This window comes from Myxine glutinosa, chromosome 3 (assembly GCF_964187855.1).
Source record: "Myxine glutinosa chromosome 3, kmMyxGlut1.1, whole genome shotgun sequence".
Classification (NCBI taxonomy): domain Eukaryota; kingdom Metazoa; phylum Chordata; class Myxini; order Myxiniformes; family Myxinidae; genus Myxine; species Myxine glutinosa.
Window position 1 is genome coordinate 13,772,939 of NC_136263.1, and position 20,564 is coordinate 13,793,502.

The window sequence follows — 20,564 nt, forward strand, 5'->3', positions numbered from 1 at the left end:
CTGGGATGAATGATCCCGGTGTGTACCCCGGTTTAGAATAGGTACACCGTATCCCTGCGCATCGTAAGAGGCGACCAAGGGTTGGCGTCAGGAAGGGCATCCGGCCATAAAAACATTGCCTCAAACAGGGAACCATGACTGTCATGGGGCCCGCAAGGTTAACCCCTGCTCTAGTGGGGAAAAATGGCCTTAAAACGATCATTCAATCATATTCATTGAATTCCTCAGAAAATTAGGTGGAGGTGATATAACTCCTTTGGTCGCAATTCAAAACTAACAATTCGCAGTTTTCTATGTAATATTATAATGGGATTTGAGGTGACATAGAGTTGAGTAGATAATAAATCCTGTCATCGTAACTATAAGTTATGTTTTCTTCGTTAAAATTTCTCAGTTTTCAGAGGGGTACTGATTATATTTAAGCATGTTCCTTTTTAAATTTTTGTCATATAATTATTTGCCCGAACTCAATTAAGATCAGTTTGTTACTTTTTTTTTCTTTTACAGTATGTCGAGCAAAAAAAGGAAGTGGTCTGAGGATTACGTGCGGTACGGATTCACGTGTTTGACGGAACGGGACGGAAGTCAGCGTCCTCAATGCATGCTTTGCAATGTCAAGTTGAGCAACTCCAGCCTAGCACCAGCAAAACTTCGGGAACACTTCAAAAAACTGCACGGCGAGGGGCAGTACAAAGACGCAACGCTGGATGAATTCAAATTGAAGAGAGTCCGATTCGAAGCAAGTGCTACCTTGCCCACTCTCGGCTTCGTTCCAATTGACAAACCGATCCTCACCGCGTCGTACGAAGTTGCGTACCTGACCGCAAAGCAGGGCAAACCGCACACTGTTGGCGAGACAATCAAACCGGCCGCGTTGAAGATGGCCAACATCATGCTGAGAAAAGCTGCTGAAAACAAGTTGTCTCTCGTTCCACTCTCAAATGACACCATCAGATGCAGAATAAACTACATGAGCGATGACATCCTCGCCCAGGTAGTTGCGGATTTAGTCGCGAGCCCGACGAAATTCAGCCTTCGACTCGACGAGACCACTGACGTTTCGAATTTGAGCCAGCTCATCTTATTTGTGCATTATGTCAAAGGAGACGAGATCAAGGAAGACTTTCTGTTCTGCAAGCCTCTCACAACAACGACGAAGGCAGCTGACGTGAAGAAGCTTGTGGATGACTTCTTCAGAAGCAACAGCCTCTCCTGGAACATGGTGCCTGCAGTTTGCTCGGACGGAGCTCCAGCCATGCTGGGATGCAACTCCGGTTTTGGAGCACTGGTGAAGGCCGATGCACCACACATCATCGTCACGCACTGCGTCCTGCACAGACACGCACTGGCATCAAAAACCCTGCCTCCCAAACTGGCCAATGTTCTGAAAATCGTAGTTGAAACTGTGAATTACGTGCGAAGCCGTGCTCTGAATCATTGCATCTTCAAAGAGCTGTGCAATGAAATTGGCTCTGAATTCGAAGACCTTCTCTACCACTCTAACGTTCGATGGTTATCACGAGGGAAGGTAGTGAGCCGTGTTTTTGCCTTGCGTGTAGAATTAGCCTTGTTTTTGCGAGAACACCAGCATTGCCATGCAACGCACTTCCAAGAGTCAGAGTTCATCCTCGCCTTGGAGTACTTGGCTGACGTCTTCGACACGCTCAATCATCTCAATTGCCAGATGCAGGGCGGTGGAGTGAATGTCATCGAATCTGAAGAAAAGCTGAGAGCTTTCCAAAAGAAGTTACCGTTGTGGAAGCGGCGAACAGAGAGCGACAACTTAGCGAACTTTTCGCTACTGGACGAGTGCGTGAGCGGGATCGAAGATGAGTCTGAAGTTGGAGGCACTGCTGTACTGGGGGAGCTGAAGCAAACGATTGCCATGCACTTGGATAAGCTGGGAAAGTCATTTGACGGCTACTTCCCTGACCAAGAGCAATACCCAGCATGGGTGCGGCAGCCGTTTACTTTCGACGTTGCAATGGCAGATGTCAATGACCAATACCTCGACGACCTCATCGAACTTCAGCAGAGCCAGACTCAACAACAACTCTTCGGCACAACAACGCTCTCAACGTTTTGGTGCCGCCAAATGGAAGGGTATCCTCACATCGCTAAAATTGCCCTTGAGATCCTCACGCCATTCGTTACAACGTATCTCTGCGAGCATGTGTTTTCGAATCTGGTGAACATTAAAACAAAGAAAAGGAGCAGGCTTGCATGCGAAAATGATTTGAGGGTGGCCCTTGCCAAAACAAAACCACGCATTTCCCAGATCGCCTCCTGAAAAGAACAGAAAACACATTAAGATGCAATTCTGCTTTTTTTTTTTGGCAAATTTGAGGGGTTCCGCGAGTGTTCGGTGGGTTTCGTTATGGTTCGGCACCTTTAAAAAGGTTAAGAACCACTGGTTTAGAGAGTAGCTAACAGTATTGCCATCACATAACAATCCCTACATCACTGCCTCATTTACACTTCATCAATTACTGCTTCAAGCTTCTACAAACACTCCACTGGTTACAACAGTACTTGATTACTCCTGTAGTGAAGCCACATACTGAGACTCTACAAATTAGCAGCCCAAGTACAATGTTATAATATCAGTACATGATCATCAACTTCTTACAAACTGCATGGACATCTCCAATAACAGCATTCTATAATTATCTTTGGTTTCAGACCTGGACACTCTACTCTGGACATGCTGCTTCTGCTTTCTCAACAATGGATGGAGGTCCTCAATGCCAAACAGGAAATTAGAGCAGTCTCCCTTGACATATCACGTGCCTTCGATACGGTCTGGCACCCCGCTCTGCTCACCAAACTCTCCTCTTTTGGTATCAATGGAAATCTCCACGCATGGCTGGCGGACTTCCTCTCTAGTCGTAGTCAACGTGTGGCCCTGAATGGGTTTCTCTCATCTCCTCTTCCTGTTCAGGCTGGAGTTCCACAAGGCAGTGTTCTGGGCCCTGTGCTTTTTCTGGTCTTCATCAATGATCTCTTTGACTCTCTTGAAAATCCTCTGTATCTCTTTGCTGATGACTCTACTCTCTGTCGCTCCATTCTTCATCCCTCAGATCGGCAGTCTGCTGCCTCCTCACTCTCTGCAGACCTGGACAAAATCACAGACTGGGCAAACAAGTGGAACATGTCTTTCAATCCTGACAAATCTCACACTCTTACGATGTCTCTCTGAAAAGACCGACTGGACAACCCTCCCATCCACTTTCTGAATAATCCTCTCCAAGAAGTTCTGTCACTCAAGCTTTTGGGTCTCACTATCTGCCATGATCTTTCCTGGGAAAACCACATTTCAAATCTGGCCTCCAAAGCCAGTCGCCGACTGGGCATCCTCCGTCGTGCAAAGTCCTTCCTTGGCACACCTCAGCTCCTCACCACATACAAGGCTTTCATCCACAGCTCAATGGAATACTGCTCTTCCCTCTGGGCTGGTGCTCCTGCCTCACACCTAGCTCGTCTTCACGCTGTTGAAACCAAAGCATTCAGAATCATTGGAATCTCCCGCGATGAAGCTAACTCCAAGGGCCTCTCACTCACTCACCGCAGGCAGGTTGGTGGTCTTTCCATCTTCTACCGACTCCTCTCTGGCCTTGCCCCCCCAGCTCTCTCTGGGCTCTGTCCCGCAAATATTCCTACAGGTCGCACAAGATCTGCCTGCAACCCTCTTATGGTCAAACTGCCAAAATCAAGACTCTCTGCTCACCTTCACTCCTTCATTCCTCTCTTCTCCCGCCTCTGGAACAAACTCCCTCACTCTCTTCAATCCCACTCCACCCTCCAGGTCTTTAAAACTGCTGTTCACCACCATCTCTTATCTTCCCCCATCCAAAACCTTGATCTTTTCTACCCCCGCTAATTTCACCCCAATTCCACTTTTTTGAAATACCAACTTCTGTCCTGGAAGTCCTTGGTGTCCTTGTGTTTTATACTTCTCCCTCCACCCCCCCCCCCCTTCCCACGCCTCCTCCCCCCAAGCCCTCTCCCTTCCACACATCTCCCTGCTCTCAAATGTTGTGTTTGTGTGCTTCCCCTTCTCTCCCCATCTTGTTTTCCGCTCCCTCTTTTTGTGTGTTTTGTTTGTCTGGTTGATTTGTTTGTGAAGTAAATGTTAGCTCTTTCACGAGCCTCGATTCAGTATACAAAAAAAAAAAAAAAAAAATCTCCATTTGTGATTAGTTTCTCTAAGTTTATAAAAAAGAAAAGTAGGAAATACAACTGAAGCTGCAAGAAGTCCCTGAAATTATATTGGAGCTTCTTATACTTATGCAGACAAGGAAAAATATAGGAGCATCTAATACTTTTAGCTGGGCCTAGCCCTAGACAATAGTCTGGAGGCAGTGACGTAGGGATTGTTATGTGATGGCAATACTTTTAGCTACTCTCTAAATAAACATCATCCCTAACTTGTTTAGGACCTTTTTTAGACTGTAGTTTGTCATCCCTACATTGCCTTTTTAATTTAGCATAAATTTCTTTATTCACTTGTTTCTGTAATTTTTTACAATGTGGAATAACACAATGGTATATGGTATTCAAAGGATACCCAATCTTGGAGCAAAAGTGCCAAGATCTCTTAGTCAGCAATGTCAAACACTGCACATGTGTTCCTATATTGTCTTAAGTAACCCTGACTGTATCTTGCAGCTCTGTCTTATTGCTCATTTCTCAAAGAGTAATGTCTTCATCCAACCTCAGGCCACACAAGGACCTACACTGAGAAATGCCCAAAATAACTGATGTGGTTTCCCTCTAACCAATACGGTGGGGAGATAGGGAAGGGACGGATCCTCTCGAGGAATTTATGCACTCGTGGGTTTTACTGTTTTGCTTACTTGAAGTGGCAATCATACTTATTATACACTCGAACTGCAAATGTCCTCGATAAACTACGATGAGAGGACGAAAAGATACTCCAAGCTTTGTTTTGAATCAGTGGGTGTGGCCGACATTTTTTATCCGTGTCATCCCTTTATTAGTACGTAGAGTCGACAGTGTCAGTGCACTCTCTGATAATAGTTTTGTAAAATTAACTTCAATGAAGAACTTTATCAAGACAAGATATAAGTATTTATCTGTCATATCCAAATCCTGGTTCTGAGAAATCTGAAGACCTCGATAATACAAGAGTAGATTCTCGCCAGACAAAACTACATCATTATAAATCATCAGAAAGACGTTAGTCAAACACACTGTTCAGGTGACACACTTTCTTATCTGCGCATGCGCATAGCAAGGTGCAGGGTTGATCGAGTAGGCGTGGGGAAGAGCGTGGCCTTGTCAAACTACGATGACATTGGTTGAATACGAGAGAACACGCTCTCAGAGAGTATCTGTAAATATTTACCTGTAGAAATGAACTGGAGAAACAAATTATAACAAAGGATTCTGCACCAATTAAAACTCCAGTCATTGCCATTGATAGAGGCCCAGCTCAGAAATACACTGTCTGAATAATTATTATAATATTTGAGTCGATGGTTTTCCACTACTGATTTACAAATGTTGTCGTACAAACTTTATAGACGTGCTCACCAGTGGCATACTGAGGGTGTCTGGCATTTAAAAAAAATTTTTTTAAATAACATAATTGTTCCCTCTCCACCCCCTGCTTCCACCTCCCTCTCTCAAATCCCCAACCCCAGTAGCCATAGGTAATACGAATAGGGCATAAACATAAGGAAACTAGAATCTTTATATTTAAATATCAATTAATTGACCATTGACCAGACCACTCCAGGCGATGCAGTATGCCAAAACAAAGATGAAAGGAACACGAAATGTCAGTTCAAATATTTATTAAACTAGGGTACACGTGACATGCACTCGTGGCCCGTTGGTCCATTGGACCAAATTTTAATTGCGGACTTTTGAATCTTCTGGGACTTTTGAGTCATCATGGTCATCTGGGTTTTTTGGATACTCGGGGACTTTTGCTTCATCGGGACTTTTTTATCATCTGGGTCCTCGGGGACTTTTGGGTCATGTCGATCTTTTGGGTCATTGGGGACTTCTGGGTCCTTGGGGGTCTTTTGGGTCAAGTGCTAAAGGGTCTTCCAAGGTCTAAGGGGTCTCAGCAGTCTAAAGGGTTAAAAGGCACATTTGAATTGTACGTAATTAATTAATAGATGTGAAAAGGTATGACACACACACACAAGCACATACACACACACACCTCATCCATTTATAGTAGATTCAATTTGAGTGGATCCCTTGTTCAGGCTGTTTTATACGAAGGCATCAGTGATGCGCCGACGTAGCGAATCTGGCGCCGAGAAACCGTGACTCGAGATGGTTTATTGATCATGTGGTTTGCTTTTACCTTGACCCGCGACTAAAGGATTCGTGTTGATGTGTCCCGTGTGCAAAGTGTAGCACTGGTACCTTGCTATTATTTTATTTTCATGAATGTAACTGAAAAACAAGGCATTTCCCGAGACATGATATTTCTGCTGATATTATTTAATTCCACATAACAGTATCACCCATAACGCCGACACTGAGGCATATGTGTCTAGCGGCTCCGCCCCCATCAAGCTGATTGACAGTCATAGCCACGTCTGCCCCGGTCCTATTCCTTGACAAAGGAATGTAGTTTTACGTACTTTTCGTGGAATCCTTTCAAACTATTAAAATTATAATACCAAAGGATGTTGCAGGAAGTAAAACTCTGTTGGATGGTAGCACAATCATTGCCATTGATAGAGGCAGCTGGGAAATATGCCGTCTGAAGAAGATTATTATTATTATTATTATTATGAACATATAATAATAGGGTAAGGACTCGACTTTGTTATCCCTTTTACGCCGCACCCAGTGACTCGATGCCCACGGCACTAATGGATTTACGATCTACGAACCGCGCTCTTTGTTTATCACGTACAGCCATACTCGAAAAATTTTAATTAGCCGACGTTGGGGCCCAAAAGCATCCGATTAACTGCCGATACGACGCCATCTTACGACGCCATCGTATTGGCGTCTGCTGGGCGAAGGCGAAGCAAGCCGTCCGCTGATTGGACAGGCGAAGGCGAAAGCAAGCCGTCCACTGAGTGGACAATCCAGAGCATGCATTTGTGCCGGTGTCGGCGATCGTTGTTCATATACGCACTCTTCATTCTCATCTTTCTTCCTAACTCTTACTCGGACAAGCAAATCCCCTATGCCATCCATAATGGTACACTCTATCCATACACCACATCCTCCCTTCCGTGGATGTTCCACGGGTTTCGGCTAGTTATTATTATTATTATTATTATCATTATTATTATTATTATTATTATTATGAACAAGAAGATGAAGTCCCGGGTTTGACTGATCTCGTTTTTTCGCCTTTTTTGTTTGCTTTTCCCATGGTGTGGAGAACTGAAAAGTGATCCCTACCTCAACAATCAGATGAACAGACCAGGTAGGCCCTCATATGTAGCCTAAGCGAGTTTTTAAAGAAGATAATCCAACTTTAGTTTTGTATGTAGCAGATGGGATCATGGGACCGACATTTTTTTTCGTGCCATCCCTACATAGAGAGTACTAGCATACTCTCCGATAGAGAGGGAACAATGAACAGAGCCAAATACAGGCAAATCCACTGAAGAGAACCTGTTTCAGAGTGCAAAAGACCTTAGACTTTGGCAAAGAATTACGTTCCAACAGGACAGTGACCCCAAGCATACAGCCAAAGCAACACTGGAATGGCTTGAGAACATGCATTCACATCTTAGGTGCAGTAAATAAATTGTATAGATTACATCATATCTGCATCTGTCGACTTACCTGTAACCATTTTGTAAAACCCTACATGCAGCATCTACCTCAAAATGTTCAAATGTCATACACGTCTATGGCCTTGGGTTTCCCATGAGTGTCCCACTAGTCTACATATCTCTATATATAATAGGATAATGCTGTCTATCTGTCTGTCCCACTCTGAAACACAGAAACGTTCCTCGGAGAGAAAAAAAAAATTATACAAAAGTCGCTTCAAATTAATCCAAACCTATAGGAAAATTATAATTTTTTTCGATCGGACCAAAAATTGAATCTGAGTGGTGTATAAGGCAACAGACCACTGCTTTGTTCGCTCCAGAATTTTATTATTGTCTTTATTTGCTGTTAAAGAAATATGCTATGACATATTTCCTGTTAAGAAAGATGATTATTTTGGAATTTCACAATATACTATAGTCTATACAGTATATTTAATAGGCTAATGCTGTCTGTCGAGTTCACCACCCGCCCCCCTCCCCCCCTCACCTCCTCAAACCCCCGAAACAAGGAATTGCTCCTCGGAGACAACAAATTTCGTAAACGTTGATTAAAATTAATACACATCTACAGGAAATATATAATACTGCCTCAACTTAGGTCTTTCAAGCAGAGCAAGAACAAAAGGCTTCCCTTTATTTTTATTTTTCTATCACGGTATTTTTACCACGGGCTTCCAGCTAGATTGCACAAAGGCTCCGAGGACATTGCAAAGTGCTACATCACACGCCTTTGTCAAAATGCGAATATACAAACCTTTGTCAAATTAAGAAATTAGGAATCCAGACTAATGTCTACCTGTAGTCGTCTGTAGCGGATGTGGCAAGGTATCTTTTTCTGTCAAATCTTGCCTGAATTGGCTCGAAATAATTCTGGAAACGTTAATTTCATGTCCTAATTTAGCCTTTCATCACCTGCAGAATCTAAAGAAAAGCACATCACTAACGTTTGCCTGCTTCGATTGGAAAGACTTTGTGAAAGCAGAATTTTGCCAATTAGTGTCTGGCTATTTGAAATACAGAGGCGTAGTAAGCCAAAAACCTTAACCTTGCAACAAAGTTTGACCATTGACCACTGCATGATCCCAAAATGTTTTTCTGGATCCCTCTATGGTGCTGTTTTGATGCAACTCAGTAGGAAATTTATTATCTATCGACTCAAATACAAGGGAATAACAAAGAAAATGTGGGATTTTTTCTTAATGTTGCATTTCACCTCTTAAAATCTGAATAGGCCCTTCGTCGACAGAAATAACTAGAACAGCACTCAGTAGGGAGCATATCTCCACCTGCTTGGCCATATCACTCAATGGTGAAGAATCACTTAAAATTTTAAATAATTCTCATATCCAAATTCATATTCAGATCTTCACCAAAATCGAATGGATTCTTCCTCGTCACACACATAACCTGTCCACAAAGTTTCGTCCAAATCCATCCATAACTTTTTGAGATATCCCGCAATGTATAGTTTTTGACCCAATCTCCCAACGGTGAAGAATCACTTAAAAATTATAGTAACCGGATCCAAATCCGGATCTTTACCAAAATCTAATAATTTCGTCCTTGTCACATACGCGACATCTCTGCCAAATTTCGTCCGAATCCAAACACAACGTTTTGAGATATTTTGTTCACAAACAAACAGACAGGGGTGAAAACATAACCTCCATCCACCTTTGGTGGTGGAGGTAAAAAGGAGCCTCGGTGTATTGGAACAAGGCACCTCCATGACAAATTTGAAGAGGGTTAGTTCAGGAATGAAGGCATTGTGTGCAATTGTAATTTGTTAAAAAAATAAAAATGAAAGAAAAAAAAAGAAAAAAAAGAAAGAAGGATTCAATCTCCTCATCTCAGTCGAAGGGGAGACAAACAAACAAAAACCAAATTGACAAAATACCAAATGCAAAGACAACCAGATATTTGCAATCACAAAAAACACCCATTGAGAGCCTCATGTTGACTATGACCGGAGAGGAAGTCCTCAAGCCATGCGTGGAGGTTTCCATTGATACCATAGGAGGAGAATTTGGTGAGCAGAGCTGGGTGCCAGACCGTATCGAAGGCACGTGATATGTCAAGGGAGACAGCTCTGATTTCCTGTTTGACATTGAGGACCTCCATCCATTGTTGAGACAGCAGAAGCAGCATGTCCAGAGTAGAGTGACCTGGTCTGAATCCAAATTGATGATCTGAGATCAGGCCATTGGAGAAGAGGAAGGATTTAATGTCAGACTTGGTTGCGGACTTTATTCTAAATCATTCCTGGTAAGCACCTCAGTGATCAACGTTATTCAGCATCACCACTGAAGGTCTCCCAACCACCGTGGCATAGATTTCAGCAATCTGCGTCCTATTTGTAAATTCCAATCATCGTTGTTAATCACAGATACACCTATAAAATTTCCTTTCTTGAATATGCAATCACTTACAAGGAAATCCCTGCTTCTAATCGATTACATTGTTGAAAAAAACATTGATTTTGTCTGTTTAACAGAAACCTGGCGCCATGCCGGTGATTACCTATTATTACCCTGCGCGCGCGAAAAGAAAAGCGGGGTTAAGCATTCAGTTGCGTACGTGTGCCGTACGCGTGCCGTGTCTGCATTTTATAAAATCATTTTCTCGGCAACTGTTGGTCCGATTGACATGAAATTTTTACCATCGGAGGGCCTCCTCCTGTAGAATATTTAATGATTATTATGACGTCATAGGTCACGTGGTACAGGCGACATCTTGGAAAAACTTTACATCTCTATATCTCCCAAACCGCTCAATGGAAAAAATGGAAACATGGCTCAGTCAAGTAATCCCCATGGAGAATACGATATGTTGATGATGATGTCATCGGAGCCTTAATTATGACGTCATAATTCGACAAGTACAACGCTTGATCTGATCAGTATGAAAAAAAAAATCCTCTGCAACTGTTAGTCCGATTGGCACTAAATTTTCAGAATATGAGGGGCTTCTCCCGTGGAATTTTTAAAATGATAATTATGACGTCATAGGTCACGTGGTACAGGCGCCATCTTGGAAAAATCGAAAAAAAGTTGCACCTCTATATCTACGAAACCGCTCCATGGGAAAAAATTGAAACATGGCTCATTGTCAAGTACTCCGCTTGGGGAATAAGATATGTTAATGATGATGTCATCGGCACCTTAATTATGACATCATAATTCTACAAGTACAACGCTTGATTCGATCAATATTAATTTTTTTCTCTGCAATTCTTGTTCCAATTGACACGACATTTTCACCATAGGAGGGCCTCCTCCTGGAGAATATTTTAATTATTATTATGACATCATAGGTCACGTGGTACAGGCGCCATCTTGGAAAAACTTCACACCTCTATACCTCTGAAACCACTCCGTGGAAAAAATTGAGACCTGGCTCATTGTCAACTACTCCCCATGGGGAATAAGATATGTTAATGATGTCATCGGTGCATTCGTTATGACGTCATAATTCGACAAATACAACACATCCTTCCGATCATAATTTTAAAAATTTCAACAACTATTGGTCTGATGGACACTAAATTTTCACTAAAGGAGCGCCTCCTCCTTTAGAATATTTTAATGATAATCATGATGTCATAGGTCAAGTGTTACAGGCACAATCTTGGAAAAACCGAAAAACGTTGCACCTCTACATCTCCAAAACCACTCTATGGAAAAAATTGAAACGTGGCTCATTGTAAATAACTCCATATGGGGAATAGGTGTTGTTAACAATGACGTCATTGGTGACATAATTATGACGCGATAATACGACAGGGACAACGCTTAGTCTGATCAGTTCGAAATTTATTGAGCATGATCTATGCAACAATTATATGAGAGAAAATAAATTTATGATGTCATCGCTCACGTGGTCTGGCAGCCATATTGGATCAAAAAAAAAGAAACATTCAAAAACAGAAGAGTTCGTTCACACCAAGTTGACTGTGCAGGGTAAGTATTCTATGAATACCATCAGGTTGAATCAAGTAATCCCACCCAGCTCCAAGCATCTTGAAAAGGCTCGTGTATTCAGTCGAGGTGGAAATTTAGCAGTTTTTTTGTCGTGATGATTTTAAACTGAATGCGTTGCATGTTCCTGATTCCCTCTCATTTGAATGTTCAGCTTTTAAATGCGTAACTCCTCAACCATTTGTTGTATTACCTGTTTATCGTCCCCCGAGATCTAATCCTACATTTGCAACTGCATTTTCTGATATCTTTAATTTTATTTGCCCCACTTTTACCAACATCGTTATCCTCAGAGATTTTAACATTCATGTTGACTGACTGTCCTAAGTGGACGTTTATTTTTATTAGTTGTTGATTTCCCCAATCTCTGATTTTCACTTGTACATGTCAAAGCACCCACTCGTAATCAAGGCCATACATTCGACCTTGTTATTACTGATGTTGCTGTTTTTACTCCTTCTGTGTTGGAACTTGGCGTTTCTGATCATGGGTCTGTGCTGCTGGACCTGTATATTTCTCCGCCTATGTCATGTCCTAGGCGTATCATTACATTCCGAAACCTGAGATCCATTGACCGAGGATTGTTTTCAGATTCTATTTGCTCCATTCTCTCGCTGGCATGTAGCGAGATAGCTCGAGGAGATGGTGGACTTTTCCAACGTTACTCTTTGTGACAACCTAGAAAACTTTGCTCCTGAAAAGTCCCGCCAGGTAACATTCCGCCGCTCATCCCCGTGGTTTACTGATCATCTTCGTGAAATCAAGTCCCTGGGGCGTAGGTTTGAGTGCAGGTGGAGATAGTAAGGTGTCACTGTCCACCTGCAGTCTTTTAAAGAACATCAGTTAGCTTACTCTGTTGCCCTAAAGGTGGCCAGATCCTCCTTTTATGCCACCCTGATAGATAGCGGCTACAATAATCCGAGGAATCTTTTCTCTACCATAAACAGTCTTCTGAAGCCCTTTGATTCCTCGCCCATTTGTACCCACACTGCAAATTGTAACCGGTTTTAGATATTTTTTAGAACAAAAATTGCTGGAATTATACAGCAAACCAAGTCCACTAATAGCAGCTCAACTCCCCTCACTGTCGAAGCCTTTTGCACTGGCCAATCCCTCACTGTCCCAGCATCTTTGTTGAGGTTACTCGCACTGCTTTATCTGCCATGGTCACAAAGATAAAATCTTCCAGGAGCTCACTCGACCCTATTCCAACATCTCTCTTGAAATCATGTTGAGCTGACCTTTCCCCTATTGTCACCAATAGAGTCAATAAATCAATGAGGACTGGTGTAGTGCCATCCTTTCTCAGACTTGCAGCAATTACCTTCCTCCATCCCCTTCTTAAAAAACATAATCTTGACCAGGAAGTCCTCTCCAATTTACAGGCCCATCTCTAATGTACACTTTTAATCTATTTTCTACTTGTTGTACACCTCCTCTTCGCTCTTACACGAGCTTCGACTGAGTATCCAAAAAAACAAACAAACAAAAAAAAAAAACTTCAAAGCAGCTGTTCACCACCATCTCTTATCTCCCCCCATCCAAAACCTTGATCTTTTCTACCCCCATGAATCCACCCCAAACCCAACTCCAAATTCCGTTTTCTTTCCTGAAAGTACTAGTAGAGTCCATCTTGTTTATCCCATGCGCCCTGCCCCAACCCTCTCTCTTCCACAGATCTCCCGATGTCCCTGTTTTCTACTGTTGTTGTACTTCCCTCTCTCTCTTCCGCTCTTGTCTCCCACTCCCCTTATTATATGTTATATGTGTTTTCAAACTTCAACTGGTACAGTCTGCTCTCATACACGAGCCTCGACTGAGTATACAAAAAAAATAAAATCAAGAAAATGTGTTAAACTTCATTTCCCATCTCAGAAACATTGGCAGATTGAGATGTTCCTTTAAAATGCCCGATGCAGAGAATCTCGTGCATGCCTTTATCTCCTCCAGGCTCGATTGCTGTAACTTGCTCTTCGTTGGTCTACCTGCCAAATCTCTTCAAAGGTTGCAAAGTGTTCAGAATAATGCTGCATGGGTTTTAACCAAAACTAAGAAAATAGAGCACATCACTCCTTGCATTTGTTTAACAGTGAAATGTCAAATCGAGTTTAAAATATATTTTAAAATATATTTTTTAAGTTTTTTAACTTTTAAAAGTTTAAAATATATATATATATATTTCAATTTTGGTTTTTAAATTTTTACAAGGCACCAGCCGCACATATTTGCCAAGTTTACTTGGCCATTACGCACCCACACGCACCCTTGGGTCTATCGTACTCCCGGTCTCCTATCTGCGCCCAGGACGCGGCTGCGCCCAATGAGGGATCAGGCTTTTTGCTCTGTTATACCCCACCTGTGGAATAAGCTCCCAGATCACCTGAAGGCATCCGTTTCTATCAGTTTTTAAATACAGGTTTAAAACCCACCTTCCCTGCCTTGTTTTAAGTAAACTCCTTTTAGTCAGGTTCACTATGTTAACAAATATAATTTCGTTCAAAATTTTGGAGATTAGCAAAACTATACATTTTTGGAATATTCAGAGCATGAGGAATCCAAAAATTAATGTTTACATTTGCGTAGACACCTTTGCGAAAATGACACTCAGGACAGTGATGAAGATAGTCAGGTTCACTATGTTAACAAATACAATTTCGTTCAAAATTTTGGGATTAGCAAACCTGTACATTTTTGGAATCTTCAGAGCATGGAGAATCTGAAAATCAGTTTGCATTTGCACAGACACCTGCATGGCCGCCATTTTGGATTTTGAAAATGGCCGCCATAAAATACATATTTTGCGCGATCTCGACTTCGTCAACCTAGAGACTTAATTAAATATGCTAATCCTATGTTTTCTGGGTCAAGGAATCCAATAAAGGCCTCAAAATAGTGCTCAGGATGATAGAAAAGCAACAAACAAAGGTAATTGAAAACCAGTCTTTATATTTGTGATATAACTGTATTACATAATACATGATATTGCAAGTCCTTTGAAGTTATAGGTTGTTATAGGAAGTTATAGGTAGTATCAGATTGAACTATAAGTCCTATACACAGGATCTACGAGGTCTATACCGTTCAGGAATATGCTTTTACAGATCTTCATCCCTGTCCTGAGTGTCATTTTCGCAAAGGTGTCTACGCAAATGTAAACATTAATTTTTGGATTCCTCATGCTCTGAATATTCCAAAAATGTATAGTTTTGCTAATCTACCAAAATTTTGAATGAAAAAACATAGTGAACCTGACTATTTGCAAAAAGGTCTGATCAACGATGTTATTATTTCCATTGAAACAATTTGAGTTTTGTTTCATTGATATTTGTTTTTCATGTAATTTTACTCTACTCTACTTTGATTCTTATCACATTTCTTTTCTTTTCTTTTTACTTGATCAACTGATTTCCCCTTGATCAGTACTTTGAGATTTATTTGTATTTCAAAAGTGCGATATAAATAAAATTTATTATTATTATCACCTCCACCACATCAACCCCACTCCTCCACCTTCCCCATTGATCCCACATTTAAACTACCTAGCCAAACATCACTTCTGAACCGCTGCCTGCCTGGCAGAGCTGGTACAGTCTGGATTAATGTGGGACGCTCAGATCATCAATCAGCAGCACTGCCCAGGCTGACCTGCTGGGCCTCCTACCCTCGGCTGTTATCATAATCCTGTGTGCATGCATGCACATACACGCACACACACACAAACACTCTTTCTTCACTCGCTACCCACCCTCAAGGTACTCAACCTCACCTTCACCCCCACTCCCTCCCTCTTCTCCTCCTCCTCCTCCTCCCCTCACTCCCTCCTTGTCCTCCTCCCCTAACCTCACTCACTACCTTGGTCCCTCCTCTCTTCCTTTTGTCATGCTTTCCTTAACACCTTAAAGTTTCACCCTTTCAGCTTACATCAAATGTCGATTGTTCACAAATATTCACAAAATCCGAAAACTCACTTTTCATAAAAATCAGTTCTCTCAGTTCTCACTCAGTTCTCCCACCAAAAGAAGATGAGACATTCGATGATGTGTGGGGAAAGTCAAAATATTAATTTTGAGCACTTAATCGTGCAGAAACCGTTGCAGCTGATCCAAGGAAAGGTGTTTTTGAACAGGCCGAAAAACCATAAGACCCCAGTGCGGGACAGTGAACTAGACCAAGGATAAAGCCTGTTTTTGTTTTATAGAAATAAGGCCATTAATTATCTTTTAAAAGGGTGATTTAACAGACCCAAACACCCAGCTTTCATTCATGCAATCCCTTAGAGTTTGAGAGGTATGCAAGCAAAGTTTGGGATTGCGAGGATTCATGGCTTCGGAGTTATGGAGGACACACACATAATTTATTTTATTATTATAGACAAGCAAAGGTACCAAGCGTTGCCAGGCAACACAGTGTCGCTTTGTGACAGAATTATTAAGAGAGGGGAGGGAGGAGGGGTATGGGTCAGGATGGGGAGGAGGAGGGGTGGATGGGGAGGAGGAGGGGTGGATGGGGAGGAGGAGGGGTGGAAGGGGAGGTGGAGGGAATGTGAGGGGAGGGGCAGGGTATTGGGTGTGGATTTGAAGGAAGGTAGGGTGGGAGGAGGGAGGGTAAGGGTGGAATGAAGAAGGGGAGAGTGGGAGAAGGAGAGGGGGAGGGATGGGGAGGGATGGGGGGGGGGGGCTCATTCCCAGTTTATTTTTACACTCCACAACCTCATTCTTATTAGTATATGGAAAATGGACCTAATTTTTGTTTAACACTTCAAACTAAAGCATTGATAGCGTTTAAAGTTCAGCCATTTAGTGTTTAGTTTTAAAGTGATTCGTTAAAAGTTCTCTTTGAAAGAACAAAGAATGAAGAGTTACAAAGAACAACGAAATAATGAAGAGGTACCGAGATATTCACTTCCTTTTAAGATTGATAACCTTTTATAGCTCTTGTGATGTCATCGATAATGTAATCAAAATAATTGTATGACCAACTTATACCTCAGTGTTAATATCTGATTTAAAATCGTTATTGAATACATTATGAAGTTGGATAAACTTAGAATCTATATGTTGTTACATCATAAAATGAGAAGAAATGATGGCTATCTGTGTTTCTAGGATTTTCCCAATTTTGGTCATTTTTTCAAATTTTCCCTTTCGGTTGAAAGTAGCTTTAAATAACAACTACGTAACCTTTTGTAAACTTTATTTATATTCAAAACATTACCTGTACATCTTCGTATATAAATAGTATCTTTGACATTCTAACTTTGTCGGTATGTCTGAAATGGGGCAATCTTTTGACGAGACATTGATTTTCACTTCCCTTCCAAATCGGTGACCTTTTAACCTCGAGTGACATCATCAATTATGCAATAAAAATAGTTTTACTACCAAATTGTAGTTTGGGCCAAAACCTTTCTCTTGATGCCTAACATGTATGTTTTCTTGAAAGCTGAACTTATGTAAATCCCAAATGTATTTCCTCTACCCCGTATATTATGGCCAAAATTGTTGCAGTAAAAAGTTCAAAGTTTGGGCCATAATTGGAGTTTGCAAGAGCTTTCGTCGAGCACACAACATGGACCATATGAGGAATGGATATATCAACCAAAAATACAGTCAAACTAAGTAGAGCATCCACCCATACCTCCATCAGAATTTTAGTGCCTTGGCTCCCCTACAAGAGGCAGAATCTAGAGCACCCAGTTTAAGTCTTCACAATTTTCTTCAACAAAACATTTGGGGGTAATATGGATATATACTCGACAATACATGCTTTACACAAAAGATGAACAAAATAAGTAATGCTGCCACTCATGGCTGCAACAAAGGGTTGTACGGATGGGAGTAAATCGATCAACCATAGGTATCACTTCCGCAACATATGGACAGAGGAATAATAGATGGTAAAATGGAGGTGGGGGGGGGGGGGCGGCGGAAATATATACATATATACACTACATGACCAGAAGTATGTGGACACGCGAACATCAATCAAACATCTCATTCCAAAATCATTCATCACTCAAGAGAACGCATTTCCACTGATCTAGAGTCCAATAGCGACGAGATTTACACCACTCCAGCCGATGCCTGGCACTGCGCATGGTGATCTTAGGCTTGTGTGCGGCTGCTCGACCATGGAAACCCATTTCATGAATCTCCCGACGAACAGTTGTTGTGCTGACGTTGCTTTCAGAGGCAGTTTGGAACTCGGTAGTGAGTGTTGCAACCAAGGACAGACCGTTTTTACGCACTATGCGCTTCAGCACTCGGCGGTCCCGTTCTGTGAGCTTGTATGGCCTACCACTTAGCGCCTGAGCTGTTGTTGCTCCTAGACGTTTCCACTTCACAATAACAGCACTTACAGTTGACCGGCGCAGCCCTAGCAGGGCAGAAATTTGACGAACTGACTTGTTGGAAAGGTGGCATCCTGTGACGTTGCCACGTTGAAAGTCACTGAGCTCTTCAGTATGGCCCATTCTACTGCCAATGTTTGTCTATGGAGATTGCATGGCTGTGTGCTTCATTATATATACACCTGCCAGCAATGGGTGTTGCTGAAACAGACGAATCCACTAATTAGAAGGTGTGTCCACATACTTTTGGTCATGTATTGTAGCTATCAAATTATGCTGTCATCAATACCTTATCAGATGGCAGAAATACGAGCACATCACCAGGACCTTCACAGTGGTGAATCTTCAACACCAAACGAACCACAGCCGAGACCACATTTGCATGAAGGTCACCTTCACCCATCCAAAATATCTCGCTCACGTGCACATCAGCTCCAGGCCCTGGCAAGAGGAAAAAAAAAATCTGCTGTTAGTTTACGGCTAAACTTAATAAAAGAGACTAGAAAGGCATGCTTGGATGTCGTATGTCTACCAATATGCCTCCACCAACGTTATTGCATCACGATACATACTTGAACAACGTTTGATTTAAATCCCTCCAGCTGTTCTCAAGTATCGGATTTTTAACTGACATGACCTCTGACCTTTGACTCCGAAAACAAATCAGTTCATCTTTGATTCATTATATAGACTTACACCAAGTTTGGTCAAAATCCCATTACTGGTTCACAAGTTAGCATAATAACAGATTTTTTTACCGAACGGGACCTCTATCCTTCGACCTCTTGACCCCATAATCGAGTCTGTTTATCTTTACATCATTTTACATACTTGTACCAGATTTGATTTCCCTTCAGCCATTCTTTAGTTATCGGGGGAACGAAAAACTATCACGGACGGACGTATGCGCGAACAGACAACCCGAAAATATAATACCTTAGGTGACTTTGTCGGTTCCATTAAAAAAGATTGGAAAATTTTATTTTTCTTGCAATTCCAAAGTAACAAAATGATATAATGCATGCGTATAAAGAAGAGAGATTTTACACAAAACTAAGAAACCATAATGAAAAAAAACCAAATAAAACATGGTTTTATAAGCCTTATTCTGCACAAAAAGTACTTTTGTTGGTTTCAATGATAATACTTGTACATCAAAACTGTTACAATAGTGGGGAAAGTTTTTTTTAAACTGTATAACAGTTCTTCAAATATGTCAAAATCTTCAAATAAATAAATAAGTTAATGAATATATAATGAATGAAAACTAGAGCTTCCAGGGAAGCAGAACTCAACTGAACTGACTGGACAACTTTAAAGTAGGTCAGTTGTTAGATAAATTAAATATTCCATAATCCTAATCCATAAATATTTGTGGACGTTAAAGTCTTAACGTCGTTCGGAGCTGAAAGTCCGCCATTTTTCAACGGATCGGGCTGATATGTAATACCAACCTGGTCCTTGGGGTAAGGATGCTGCATGTCAAGTTTGATCAGAATCGGTTGATATTTGGGGACGCTGGAGTGTTAACGTCGAAAAGTTAACGGACGATAGACGACAGACGACGACGATGGCCGCCGGAGGGGTCAGTATGTGATGAACTCAACTGGACGGTAGTCCAGTTGAGTTAAAAATGAATGAGGAATTATATTGTTGCGGATCTGCCGCCGGCCTTCTCCCCTTACCAAGGGGGGATTAGTCACCTTGTCTTTGACTGTCCTGGCGGGACCCGGGACCTATGACGTCCCTCCCGGACAGCGCGAAATAGGGTATTAGGACTAGAATTCGCTATTACCTAATTACTCGCGCTGCCCTGAAGCGAGGAGATAAGTGTTATGGGTTCCTCACCGATCCCCTGGTCTCGGTAAACCTCCGAACCCCGAGAGGAGCCCCGGCAGAAAAATATGTTATTCTCTGTGTTAGAAATCCATAGTGAAACCACACCAATTGCAAATAAATATTGTATTAAAAATCACACAAAAATCACAGTACAACAATAATAGGAATCAAGAGTACAAGCAATATCCCCTATGATGGTACCATCAGCTAACATGCATAAGGTAACTCACTGCTCCAAGAGAGTGGCAACAAACCTTCCCCAATGTCTCTATATTCCGTCTTCGAGCTCAGAGTGGATCCCCTCCAGTGATCAACGGAACGATGTCGAATCAAAACCAGAATCTCGTTCAGAGGACAAGCCCAGACACGCCGCCCAAAACGGAGAAAAGAAGGTCACGTGGTTACAGCTGCACAAAGGCGCACTCGCCACGATGGGGAAATCCAAAGGCACCTTCCAGGTATGAACTTTCACTGTTCACGGTCGGCGAGCCGCAAAGTAATCGTCAAAAGCCTCGGTGCCCACACACACCACAGATACGTCTGAAAGCGGTGGAAATGGTTGACGAAGCAAGGAAAGTTTGCTCAACACGCGAAGCGCACGAGTCAAAATGG

General features: G+C 42.0%; 1 protein-coding gene across 5 annotated transcripts in view; it reads right to left on the reverse strand.

Annotated features, from left to right (window-relative positions):
• DQX1 (DEAQ-box RNA dependent ATPase 1) overlaps positions 1-20,564 on the reverse strand; it is a 191,790-nt gene that overhangs the window by 105,955 nt on the left and 65,271 nt on the right. For all 5 annotated transcript variants that reach the window (XM_068111320.2, XM_068111321.2, XM_068111324.2 and 2 more), the window contains exon 5: positions 18,403-18,554. In XM_068111320.2, the coding sequence (XP_067967421.2) occupies positions 18,403-18,554 (152 nt within the window). The remainder of the gene's footprint in view (positions 1-18,402; positions 18,555-20,564) is intronic.